The 13,949-nt window shown below is 37.3% G+C and overlaps 1 protein-coding gene across 1 annotated transcript in view; it reads right to left on the bottom strand.

The window, feature by feature from the left end:
* B3GLCT (beta 3-glucosyltransferase) overlaps window positions 1–13,949 on the bottom strand; it is a 68,087-nt gene that overhangs the window by 44,470 nt on the left and 9,668 nt on the right. The window contains exons 2-4 of the mRNA XM_083361878.1: window positions 13,613–13,671; window positions 10,401–10,440; window positions 7,827–7,936 (exon numbers count right to left, since the gene is read on the bottom strand). Of these exons, the coding sequence (XP_083218004.1) occupies window positions 7,827–7,936; window positions 10,401–10,440; window positions 13,613–13,671 (209 nt within the window). The remainder of the gene's footprint in view (window positions 1–7,826; window positions 7,937–10,400; window positions 10,441–13,612; window positions 13,672–13,949) is intronic.

Below are 13,949 nucleotides of genomic sequence, written 5' to 3'. Positions count from 1 at the left end.
CCAAACTCTCAGCAATGCCTGTCTTAAAATATGCATCCTAAACACAGTATCTACCTTCTTATCATACAACAAATATGCATGCCAGCCAAACAACAGATCATGGCCCTCAAGATTTAATAACCTCGATTGTGTCAAATTAATCCAATCACTTATTCCTACTAGTGCAGCAGCTTCATAATATAATTTAAAATTAGGCATTTTAAGGCCACCTCTCTCACGAGTATCCTGCATAATCTTAAGTTTAACTCGTGGCTTTTTCCCTGCCCACACAAATTTATTGATACCACGCTGCCATTCCTCCAAGTTAGAGTCTTTCTTAAGAATCGGTATCATTTGAAATAAGAATAAAAATTTGGGCAGGACATTCATTTTCACTGCTGCAATCCGTCCCAACAAAGACAATTGCAATTTTTCCCAACTCTCCAGTTCTTTTTGAATTTTCCCCCATAACTTTTCATAATTATTTTTATATAGCTTTGTATTAGAGGGCGACAAAATCACCCCCAAATATTTAACCCTTTTAACAATCTCAAATCCAGTTAATCCTTCTAGGAGAGCCTTCTGCGAAACTGTCATATTTCTAGCCAAAATTTTAGTTTTCTGTATATTTACTTTAAATCCAGAAACCTTCCCATATTGTGTTATTATCTCCATCAGGTCCACAACAGAGTTCTCTGGCTGGGTCACTGTAACAACCAGATCATCTGCAAATGCTCTCAATCTGTAATCCTGATCTCCAACTTGTATCCCCTTAATTTTTTCCAAATTCCGAATCTTAACCAATAATATCTCTAATGTTAATATAAATAACAAGGGCGATAGCGGACACCCTTGCCTTGTGCCCTTCTCAATATTACATACTGTTGTCAAACTATTGTTAACTATAATTCGGGCAGTTTGTTTTTGGTATAATGCCCTAATCGGTTGTAAAAATTTTCCCCCAAAATCCATTTTGTCTAAAACTTTCAACAAAAATTGCCAGTTCAATTGATCAAAAGCCTTTTCAGCATCTAAAAAGATTAGCGCAGCAGAGATCTGGTTGTGCCTTTCCAAAAACTCTAACACATCAACTATATGTCTCACATTAGTTTTCATTTGTCTTCCACTAATAAACCCCGTTTGGTCCCCATGAATCACCTGTTGCAGAACCCTCATCAGTCTATTAGCCAAAACCTTAGCAAATATCTTATAATCTGTATTTAAAAGCGATATCGGTCTGTAATTTTTAACTAAAGTAGCATCCTGGTCTTCCTTCGGAATCAAAGAGATAAAAGCTGTTCTCCAAGACGGGGGCACCTTTCCCCCCCTCTGGATTGTCTGGAACAGTTCCTTTAACGGTTTTATCATCTCTAATTGTAAGTTTTTATAATAGGCCGCAGTCAAGCCATCAGTGCCTGGTGCTTTATCCACCTTCAGTTCCTTAATAGCTGTAAAAATTTCTTCTTCTGTAATCAGCTGGTTAATCCCCTCTTTTTGTACTTGCGTAAGGACCGGGATGCTAGCCTTCTCCAAATACGTATCAATATCTTTTGCATTAATGTCCTCTTTAGTATATAATTTCGAATAAAAATCCACAAAGGCATCCTTAATAAGATTCTGTTGATACATAACCCTTCCTTTATACTCAATCTTATCTATATTAGATGCCCTTTGTTTTTTCCTCAGTCTATAAGCCAACCATCTGCCTGGCTTATTAGCATTGCAAAAAGTATTATGCCTAGCAAACCGCAGATTGGTCGCCACTTGATCAGCCATTAATTTATCAAATTGTCCTCGTAACAGTCTAATAGCCTCCTTGATCTTCACCTCCTCTGGGTTCAAAATCAAAGCCTTTTCTTTTTCCTTTATTTCATTCTCCAGTTCTTTCCTTCTAGTTTCCACTGCACGTCTATGTCTATTATTCATATATATCAACACCCCTCTCATATAGGCCTTGCTAGCATCCCAAACCATATCCATAGAGGTACCCTTATTCATATTCATCTCAAAAAAATCCTTCATCCGCTGTTTGCATTCTTCCACATTTCTCTGATTTCTAAACAAATTCTCATTTACGCGCCATGAGCGTCTATCTCCTCTTTCCTTATCAATCTCCAACCACACTGGACTGTGATCAGAGATAATTCTTGCGCAGATTTTCACCTTTTTAGTTCTCAAAAGAAGATCATTAGTCAACAAAATAAAATCAATCCTCGAAAAAGATTGGTGTCTATCAGAATAAAATGTATAATCCTTCTCCCGCAAATGTCTCTCACGCCAAATATCTCGCAATTCCAGGTCATCCTTCATTTCAAAAAAAGATTTAGGCAGTCTAGCGTGACTTGGAATGCGTTTAAAGGCTCCAGCCTTATCCAACTGTACATCCATAACTCCATTCCAGTCCCCCATAAAAATAAAGGATTTATAATCCAACTGGGTAAGCTTTGTATGAAGTAAACTAAAAAAGTCAGCTTGTTGTTGATTTGGAGCATATAATCCAACTAAAAGCGTCTTTTTACCTTCAAACAACAGCTCGATCATAACATATCTTCCATGCTTATCTGCTTCAATTAGGTCCGCTGTTAAGGCACTTTTAACATAAACAACCACTCCATTTTTCTTATTCTCTGCAGAAGCAACAAATTGCGTACCCAGCCTCGAGTTCAATAAATACTTTTGATCCAAAACTCTAATATGCGTTTCTTGCAGGCATATAACATCTATCTTAAATTGTTTTAAATATTGAAAAACTTTCTTCCTCTTCTGCGGTGAGTTTAGTCCATTAACATTCCAGGTTAAAAATTTAGTTGCCATGTATATCCCCGAAAAGCTCTTGGACCACAGCTTTGATAGGACTGGTTACTTTAGGCCGTGCTCCTCCCACAGCTTGGCTATGAATGCGTTGTGAAGAATCTGAAGACTTTTGCTGATCATGTTCTTTTATTTTCTTTGCTCGTTTTAAAGCAGCACGCGTCACTCTTTGCTCTCTAGGATCATCCAAAGAGATTGTAGCTTGATCTCCTCCAGCACCATTTTCCTCTGTTTCCTCCTCTTGTTGTTCTTCTTCTCCAGATCCCTTTCCAGCTTCCAGGAGCATTAATGGGGTTGCTTTTAAGACATTATTGTAGAAATCACGTGCTTGTTTCACAGTAATCAGCCTATACCTTTTACCTTCATACATCACCATCAGCCCCTCTGGAATCTCCCATCTAAACCTTATATCTCTTTGCTTGAGCTCTTGCACAAGAAATGTATAGTCCTTTCTTCCCCTTAAAATCCTTGGAGGAATTTCTTTTAAAACCAAGACTTCTTGTTCAGCAATCACAACCTTAGCATCATAGGCAGCTTGTATAACTTGATCTCTAATTTCTCTTTTTGCAAAATAAACCACCACATCTCTAGGCAACTTTCTCTGTCTGGCAATCCATGAATTCACCCGAAACACTTTATCCATAGCTGCTCTTATTTCAGATGCTGGCTGATTCAATACCCCTTCGAGAGCCTCAGAGATCAGCTGCTTTAAATCTTCTTTAACATTCTCTTTTAAGCCTCTAATTCTGACAGCAAACTGCATCTGGTAATATTGGGCATGGCTTAACTCCCTTTCCAACTTGCCTCTTTCAATTTCATTCTCCCGTGCTTTTACTTCTAGTATAGCATTCCTTTGAGCCAAATCATCCACTTTTTCATCTAAATCTTCCACAAATTCCGCCACTTTATGCACTGAAGTCAAAATGTCTACCTTCATCACGCTGTACTTCTGTTCCATCCTCTCTTCCATTCTTTCCTCAAATTTCTCCAATTTCTCCTCCATCTGTGCAAATTTATCAGCAATTGATTGATTAATTGATTCCAAAAGTACCTGGGCATGTTTATCCAAGGCATCTCGCAAATCCTTCGATGTCAGCACTTCAGGAGGGTGCAATGCCTGTAGTGATGATTGTTGCACCGGCGAGGATCCTCCACTCCGAAGAGTTTTAGAGGGAGGTTTAGCCGCCATCTTTTAATCCTCAATTATGACGCACTTTCAATTAAAGTTTAAAAAGTCCAACAAGTTAGAGAGTACAGTAAAATAGTCCTCTTCACCTTTTCCTCTTGTACCGCTCTGCCTGCTCCTTTAAATCATAGTCCTTTCTTCAGGCAGGGATGGTTCGCAGACGCCTGGCTCTGCTCCAGGAAGTTCGGAGCAGAGACGACGGCCAGCTGGGAGCAACCCAGGCTTCGGGGGTGTTCGATCCTTCAGCCGCCCAAGCTCAAAGCTCAGGCGGCCTCGGAGAACTCTACCCCTACCTGGGGCCTCACCCCCTCCTCTTCTCCCGAGGAGGGGGCTTCAATTTCGCCCGAACAGCTGATCGGCGCTGTTTCGGGCGAAAAAACAAACAGCTGAGCCGCGGGCAGCCAGGGGAGGCTGTCTTCGGCGCCGCGCCACCAGCGGAAGTCCCATAAACCATGTTTTATTATGCATTATAGACAAACACTGTGGCCTTGTGCCCTTCCCCGCCCCTTGTCCCAGCCATTTTTTCCAATACTGATGCAGAAGTACTAATCTGCATTTAACTAGAATTCATTATTATCTTTCATAGTATATTTGTTGTTCTCCAAATACAATTATAGCATATAATCTCTATATAAAATAAATATGAACTAGTACTGTATGACCAAACCACAGAACAGCATATTAAAAAGGTTTTAATTTCACTCCATTTCCTGATGTTTATATGAAATTACTCTTGGGCAAAATGGTAATCCACATCCCACTTATATATTTTTCTCAGTATTACACATTATAATTGGTACATAATAGATCACATATAGGTTCCCCCCCAAACCAATAGCAAAAGAATATACATGGATGAAAGAAAATAGAAACATTGTTGTTGTTGTTAGCTGCGAAGTCGTGTCCGACCCATCGCGACCCTATGGACAACATTCCTCCAGGCCTTCCTGTCCTCTACCATCTTCTGGAGTCCATTTAAGCTCACGCCTACTGCTTCAGTGACTCCATCCAGCCACCTCATTCTCTCTCGTCCCCTTCTTCTATTGCCCTCGATCTTTCCCAGCATTAGGCTCTTCTCCAGTGAGTCCTTCCTTCTCATTAGGTAGCCAAAGTATTTGAGTTTTAGCTTCAGGATCTGGCCTTCTAAAGAGCAGTCAGGATTGATCTCCTCTAGGACTGACCGGTTTGATCGCCTTGCAGTCCAATAGAAACATATTCTATATTTTAATTAAGACGTTTTAGGCAATGTGCATTCCCATCATCTACTATTGATTATTTTTAATTTCAGGGAATGAAGCTACAATCTTACACATGTAAAACATGTTATTCAATTCAATTACAATTCCTCTTGTTTCAGAAGCAAAATTCTTTAGTTTACTTGATGTGCATGGAAGAGAGATGATGTAGGAAATGTCCATATGGAATGGACCTCAGAGAATATAACAATTTTATATGAAGGCAATAATAATAGCTACAGTGTGATAGTAATAACTTACCCCAATTTTAATATGTTTTATCATTATTTATCATGCAAATAAAAAATGTCTTTCTTCAATATAGTGGTTCTCTTTAGAATAACAACATTGCAGTCCATTTCTTTCTTCTTACACATACTATTTATACCAGTACATTTAATAATTCTAAATAAATGTAATATGAAAAATGTTTCATTGTGTTTTATTACTGTTTACTCATTAGTTTGTGAAAATATATTGTAGTCAACAAATGCAAGGATACAACAGTAACAAGGAATGCAGGAACATTAACAAACCAATAGTGAAGCAGATAGAAACTACAAACATCCAGATAGAAAAAAGAAAATGCATGATTTTCTATCAGGCAGATAGAAAATAGAAATACAACAATGTATGAAAATCACGTCAGGCACGTTACCATTTTCCTGACTTTTCATAAATTTGTGTTCATTTTTTTAAAAAAATTACAAAGGTAGGGTTATCTATCTCTGATATTTTCCTTTGCTTGCAATATTAATATTCCTTGTTTTGTTGATACAATAGAAACTGCTATTAGTTATCAATCATTTTCTTGCTTATACTTTCAAAATATGTCTATTGATAAATGGTTTGTTGTTGTTAGCTGCAAAGTCATGTCTGACCCATCGCGACCCCATGGACAACATTCCTCCAGGCCTTCCTGTCCTTTACCATTTGCTGGAGTCCATTTAGGCTCACGCCTACTGCTTCAGTGACTCCATCCAGCCACCTCATTCTCTGTCGTCCCGTACTTCATTGCCCTCAATCTTTCCCAGCATTAGGCTCTTCTCCAGTGAGTCCTTCCTTCTCATTAGGTGGCCAAAGTATTTGAGTTTCAACTTCAGGATCTGGCCTTCTAAAGAGCAGTCAGGGTTGATCTCCTCTAGGACTGACCGGTTTCATCGCCTTGCAGTCCAAGGGACTCGCAGGAGTCTTCTCCAGCACCATAGTTCAAAGGCCTCAATTCTTTGGCGCTCAGCCTTTTTTATGGTCCAGCTTTCACTGCCATACATTGCAACTGGGAAGACCATAGCCTTGACTATACGCACTTTTGTTGACAGGGTGATGTCTCTGCTTTTTAGTGTGCTGTCTAGATTTGCCATGGCTTTCCTCCCGAGGAGCAAGCGTCTTTTAATTTCTTGGTTACAGTTCCCATCTGCAGTGATCTTGGAACCCAGGAAAATAAAATCTGTCACTACCTCCATTTCTTCCCCATCTATTTTCCAGGAATTGAGAGGGCCGGATGCCATGATCTTGGTTTTTGATAAATGGTTACAGATAGTAATTTCCTCAGATAACAACCTTTTGCAATTAGGATGATTATGAAAAGTACCTTTGTCTCAAATGCCAACATTTAGTACACCAAAGCAATTCAGTGTGAAACTGATTAAAGTCTGGTCAGTTTCAGGCAGTAACTGGAGCCTGCCAAGGATTCTACAGGGAGTCCTTGCTTATAGACTGCCTTGTTTAAGGACTGTTCTAAATTATACAGTGTAAACAAAATAGCTTTGTGACCAATCCTCACATTTATGATCGTTGCAGTGCCCTTCAGTCATGTAACCACCATTCATGTGCTTTACAACCAGCATATGTTTACAAATGTTACAGAATGTTACAGCATTCTATGATCAGGCGATCACTATTTGTGTGTTTACAACTGGATGTGAGAAGCAAGCAAAGTTAATAGAGAAGGCAGAAGTAAAATTATACGTTGTGACCAGGGGATGTTTCACTTAGTGACCATAGCCCTTCACTTAACAACCAAAGGGGGAGTAAGGTTCTAAACCTATTTGATTGTGTGATTTTCTGTTTAGTGACCAGCACATAGTGACTAAGTTGCCAATCTAATTGGATCGCTAAGCAAGGACTACCTGTAATCAATTAATTACTGTGACAGAGCTAACCTTGTTAAATTGTGATTAGCTCTAACTCCTGTGAACCGCAAATAGTCTTGATTTTATTTAAGTCAACAATGCAAATAAAGTTCTATTTGCTTTTAAATTAAGAACTTAGCATCTATTTTATCAATAAAAACCAATATGTAAGAACATACATATTAATGTTAGGACCTTGTTAGGATCAATTATTAAACAAAACTCAAGTATGAATTTAATCTGCATAATGTGCTTAAATGAGGAGGAAAAAAATCATGCAAAACAAAGGAAAAATCAAACAGCATAAGGATAGTGTTAAAAAATAATTAAAAAGTATATAAATGGAAGCTTAGAAATGAACTGTTACATAATTGTATGGGTGAATATTTTCAGCTTTAAATGAAAAACGTATCCTGGAATTACAATTCAACTTTCAAACATAAAAGAAGGCAAAAAATAAATATATTTTGCATAGTAACATACCTTTCCCAAAGAGGCAGCCTGTTTTAAAATATTTTGTTTAAGATCATATGCTTTCTTCAAATGATAAGAATTCTTTTGACTCTGGATGACAAATACTATTTCCCTTAGCTCTGTAAATAGAAATAAATAAATGACATCAACAATAGTTAAGTGAATTCAGTATTATTGTAAGTAGCACACTGAAAAACACCTTGGGTTTTCAAGTAATGTACACATACACATCTCCTAAACTGGCTGAGAAAAGCAAGAAAAAAGTTTTCAATTTAAATGAAAGAATAGGGCTAGAATCTTACTAACTATTGAAAATCCAATTCACAAACTACAGTGTGGAAAATAAGATACAATAAAAATACTCATGTAATTTTACAAGTATTTGTATAGCAAATTGGATTTTTAAAGTATTTGTGCATTGAACCTAAGGTAATTTACTATTTCATTTAGAGTAAACAGTTTTAAATGCTACTTGTTTTCTCAGATGCATTATGCCCCTGTAAAAACCAATCTAAACTTGTCTCATAGGTACAAAAATAATTCACACAGTGGTACTTACAAAAATAATGATTTCCTTAACGTATATAAAAGAATCTACTGGAATTTTAATGATCTCTTCACTTGTTTCAACTACTGGTTAATCATCAGATCCTGGTGTTTGTTTGTGTGTGTGTGTGTGTGTGTGTGTGTGTGTCTGTCTCTGTCTGTCTATTTTTCATACTTCTTAACCACCTATCTTCCTTAGAGAGGGACTTAATGTCAATATAGCTATACTGTAGATACAATTACATTAAACTGTTCGTGCTCATTATGGCATTCTAAAGTTTGATCGAAGCATAGTGAATGTCTCAATGGTCCAAAGAGAGCTCAAGGGAATTATTTGTCTTATCCACCAATTCATTTCCCAGGCCATACCTGACACCCAGGCCCTTGTTTCAAGTATTACTAAGATCAAGAGAAAGGGGCTCTTACTGATGAACCAAGCTGATTAATATTCATATCAAGGTTTTAAAACAGCTTTTACATTAATCAATTCATTTAAAACTTCATTGCTGCCCAGAAAGATTTTCAGAGGCTTTGCTTCTCCAATTCTGACTGCAACCTTCTCTTAAAAATATTCAACCTTTCATCAGATAATGAAGGGAAAAGGCAATGTTTGTGTTTTGTTCTAAGTTAATCACATCAGGAACCATCTCTGCTAATCTGGGCTGTGGTTCTAACTGCTCTTGGTATGCACCATCCCTTTCAGTCCATTTCTTTGTATCAAGGGCCCCTCTAGTCAGACCTATACAAAAGTTAACTTTACTGTAGTTACACTGTACCACATTTCAAAATATACAAAGCAGTTCACAATATAAAAATACAAGACTAAATAGTTTATCAAAAGCCAGCAAATAAGAGCAAGTTAATATTAATGTTCACATTAATAATGCACAATCTCAATAACTCGGGAATATAGTCTGTACAACTACTATAGTATTCAGATGCATAACTTCTTTTAAAGTCCCATAAATTGTTTTGTGTTAAATACTCACACAGATGCCTGAAGTCAAATCAGAATTGTCAAACACAAATGCACACAAAAGTCACAAACTGTCCTACTCTGATGACATTTACTGAAAGGCTACAAACGTGTGTGCCTCTTCATCACTCACTGACACATAGGTGCCGTATCCCATGAACATCATGTTGTTTAGTTTTCAATTCATAATGCTTTTTGTAATAGCATAATTTCTTACCATCTTGTTTCAAACCATTTATAAACATAGCCATGAAAAGAATGGTATTAAGCAGATAAATGTCTAATGCAGAGACTAATATAACCTTGCCAAGATGAAGTACAGGAACATCTTTTATCAGAAGTACTTAATCAGAAATACAAGGGGGAAGAGAAAGAGTCCATAGCGCAGCAATCAATGCATAATTCCCTCGGATCTTCACTAAAACTAATCACATTGCAGTGGCAGAAGAGGAGAAAGAACTCTGTCCCTATCCATGAAGACCTACTGCAAGACCCACCCCAATCACAATATTTTGGACTTCAGCTCCAATCAGTGACACAGTTGATGGCAAATAACTGCAGTACAAGTAGATATCATAGTTCTTATTCCTGGAATAATAGGATTAGGCTAGATGGACAATCTGTCCTAGTTAAATCAATGTATTTTTACTGAAAAGAGAACTTAATAGAGCAAAGGGTATTTGTTATTCTGGACTTTACAGCTTTCCAGTACAGCTTGCAGTTAATGTCAATTGGAGTAGAACAGGAATGAAAGTGTGGTTGCTGTTCTTTTGTTATACAAGTAGACTTCTTAAAGCTATCTGGCTGGTGTCTGAGGGAAAACAGTTGCATAAACCATACACTTGGTCTGATCTTGTGTGGCATCTTCTTATGTTCTTACAAGTTGTTCTTGTGAGGATAAAGAAAACAATGTAAACTTGTGATCCAATCACAATACTATACTGGTAGTTACAAGGATTAAGTCCTAGGAAGATACTACCAGCCATAATGTGACAATGAATGCTACATATATTAGTCATCCTGATTGTTAGACTTATTATAAATGTTAAATGTTGACTTACCTTTGCTTATTTGGCTTGAATTCTCATTTTTTCCTGGCATCTGTATTAAGAAAACAGAAACTACATTGAAAATGCAAAAGAACAGGAAAAAAAACAACTCTTTAAGATAGTTACAAGTGGTTAAAAATATTCACAACCTTTAACAAAAATCTTAGTATATCAGCACCATTTATATTGCAAGTTTTGAGTATCTAATGAGCCTCACACTTACCAACTCAGTAATTCTTATAAAAGCTTTGCAAAATTAAGCTAATCTTATTATTTTCATATAGCAGAAAACAGGACCTTGCCTAAGGCTGCCAAATGCATTGGTAGCTCTTTAATTCCCTGTTCACATTCTTATTGTCACACTAGACCACAGGTCTGCAACCTGTGGCTCCGGAGCCGCATGCGGCTCTTTCAGCCATCTCCTGTGGCTCCCAGTCCTCTGCCATGTGCAGTCCCCCCCCAAAAAAGTGGGACTAAAAAATTTCAACCAATCAATTCAAATATGCAGGGTAGGTGCATATCTCGCCTTGGCTCCACTCTTCAGTGAAACCCTGTTCTGCGCATGTGCGCATGTACACGCATGCGCACACATTTTTTGCGGCTCCCAGTTTTTCCTTTTGTGAGGGAACCGGTTCCGAGTGGCTCTTTCACTGTTTCAGGTTGCTGACCCCTGCACTAAACTATGCCTAGCTTAAGTAGGTTTATTAAAAGGGCCCCTGGCAGAACTTTGTTTTATACCACTTTATTAGAAATTGTAGCATAAAAAATTCGCTCCTGTGATCAAATTTGCCATTTTAAGTTACTGTTTGTTATAATCGACTAGAACTTATATAGATAATTAAACGAAAATACTTTTACAAGTAAGTTCATATGGTTAAATATTGATGAGAACATATATCCCAGGAAAGCTCAAATCTAAATTATATTACAATCTAAATACAGCCGAAAAGGCCAAAACAAAATCTAGTAATTCAATGTTATGTACAGAAATGTCAGAACTTAGCACTGTGCTTTGGAGCAAAAAGTTCACCATAGCATCACCCTGGAAACCAAGTTCTAAAAATATCTTGACTATTATTCAGTAGTGACTAAGCAACTGATAGCAGATACTTGCTGAAATCGCCTATACATCAGGCAATCTGATGTGGCAATCTCACTATTCAAGTGGAAGCTTTCCTAACCAATGAAATATAGCAGCAACATAAAGAGGCACGAGGAAATTATTTGTATTTTTCAACAACCTGCAAAGTATAGCTTCTTTAACTTATTCCAAATCCTAGCTCACTATGATCTAACTTTAAAGATAGTGCTTATTGAATTTCTTCTCCAGCCCTATAATCACTTTGCTTTTCTTTTCTCTTCCTTCCATCAGACATTAGTAATCTACAGCCCTTGAGGTCTCTTTTATAGCATTCTGCGCATCCTCTGGCTGTTAACTACTGACTGTTCTCATTTTGAGATAGGGAACTCTCCTGACATTTTGAAAATAAAATATGGAGGAAAATGATCCTAAAAGATTAGATACACATCATCATAAAAAACCCACAAAATTTCCCAAATTGTGTGTGACTCTTGGGCACCAACAGCAGCTTTATGGAGTCTGTACCTTCCGCAGAAATGCAGGGCATACAGGAGTACAAAAAAAGATACTTGATGTAAACATACACCATATTATTTCATGGAGCCTCTTTCAAAAGGGTAAATACCAGAAATGTTCATGCAGAGAAAAAATTGTATTTCTAGATATTAAGTTTATGCAAGCTGCTTGCATTTGCAGATATTACATTTTGCTTGCTGCTTTGGGAAGAGCTTGTTTTGAAAGGTGAACACTCTGCAGGTGGTCTTCATTTAGCAACCACTCGTTCAGCGACTGTTCAAACTTACAATGATGCTGAAAGGGTAGGACTGACAACAAGTCCTCCAAATTCCACCTATCCCAGTGTCCCTGCAGTCAGGTAGCAGTTTTTACAAAAGCCTTGTTTGTATCATTTTATGTGCTTTTATGACACCTTTTGTAGAATTCTTTCAGAAACACTGCTATTGAGCTTCCACTGACAAGTACGACATTTCACACCTTAAAAAAATTGAATAAGAATCTGTTGTTCATATCAAGTTGATTACTGCTAATACTCATTTTGGCAGTTTGCTTTTAGACTTTTAATAGATGGTTTGCAAAAGGTAAGCTTTCAAAATAATTAATAAAACTATCAGTGATAGAAATCATTCACTATCTCTAATGTAATAAATTAGAGCCCTTCGTTTTGGGTGTTGGCAACTGACTTGCAATTATGACCATTTGCAGTGTCTAATTGTCACATGACTGAGATTTTTGGCAATTTTTGCCAGTTTCCAGCAAAAACAGAGATTGGGCAAATGAATAAATATATAAAATTGGGTGCAGTCACATGGTTAGTCACTAAACAGCCACCCAACTTATGACTATAATTCCAGGCTCAATTACAGTTGTAAGTACAGGATTACCTGTATATCAAACTATAAATGAACAATATTTTTTAAATTTGGAATTTATAAGCGTTTAACTCCAGTGGAGAGTAAGCACGATGGGTATTCAATTTTAACATATGCAATTACAAGACTGTTCACAATCAGAGCTGTGGAAAACCTCTTTTTCATTTCAAGCAAAAGAGGTTCAAGGTGCTGGTGATGACCTATAAAGCCCTAAATGGCATGGGCCCAGATTATTTACGGGAGTACCTTTTGCCGGCGTTAACTTCCCATCGTCCTGTGCGCTCCCATAGAGAGGGCCTCCTCAGGGTGCCGTCGGTCAGGGAATGTCAACTGGCGGCCCCCAGGGGGAGAGCATTCTCTGTGGGCGTGCCTGCCCTGTGGAACCAGCTTCCTGTTGAGCTCCAGATGGCTCACGACCTTCGCTCTTTTCGCCGCGACCTGAAGACTTGGTTATTTGAACTTGCCGGCCTGGACTGAGGGATTGGGGTTTTAGATTTTAAATTCCAAATTTTAAATTTTAGAACGTGTTTTATTGCTTGGGCTATTTGGTTTAATTTATTTTAATTTTTGTATATTATGTGCTGTATATTGTGTTTTAATTGCCCTGTACACCGCCCCGAGTCCTTCGGGAGAGGGGCGGTATATAAATCCAATAAAATAAATAAATAAATAAAAATATTTATATCAAAACTTGATGAATTTTATAGGTAAATCTTTTCAAAGGTTTCTGCTATCTTTCGACAAAGATTTGGTACCTCTGACCGACGTTCAATCCAATCTTTTCTATTTTCAGCAGCAACATGTAGAATTAAACCTGGAAAAAAGGAGAACAAAGTTATCCTCCTCTCAAGTTTGTGTCTTGTTTTTTTAACTATGAGAAATTATGTTTACATAGAAATTAAAAAGCAATTTAGGTAATGATACCTCTTAAATGTGTAGAATGTCTATAATAGTCATTATTATAGGTATTATTTTCAAGTATAATTATATTTGAAATTAGTAGTGTGTGAAAATGTTATTCCCATGCTTCCTGGAATAAAAAAAATACTGATCTGATCGGAAGCCAATTTAGATAGTTTCAAGTCAAAACAA

This window comes from Vipera ursinii, assembly GCF_947247035.1.
Source record: "Vipera ursinii genome assembly, chromosome: 4".
In the NCBI taxonomy this organism is placed as follows: Eukaryota; Metazoa; Chordata; class Lepidosauria; order Squamata; family Viperidae; genus Vipera; species Vipera ursinii.
The sequence above is the reverse complement of the archived record's forward strand: the minus strand, read 5'-3'. Positions and strand labels throughout refer to the sequence as shown.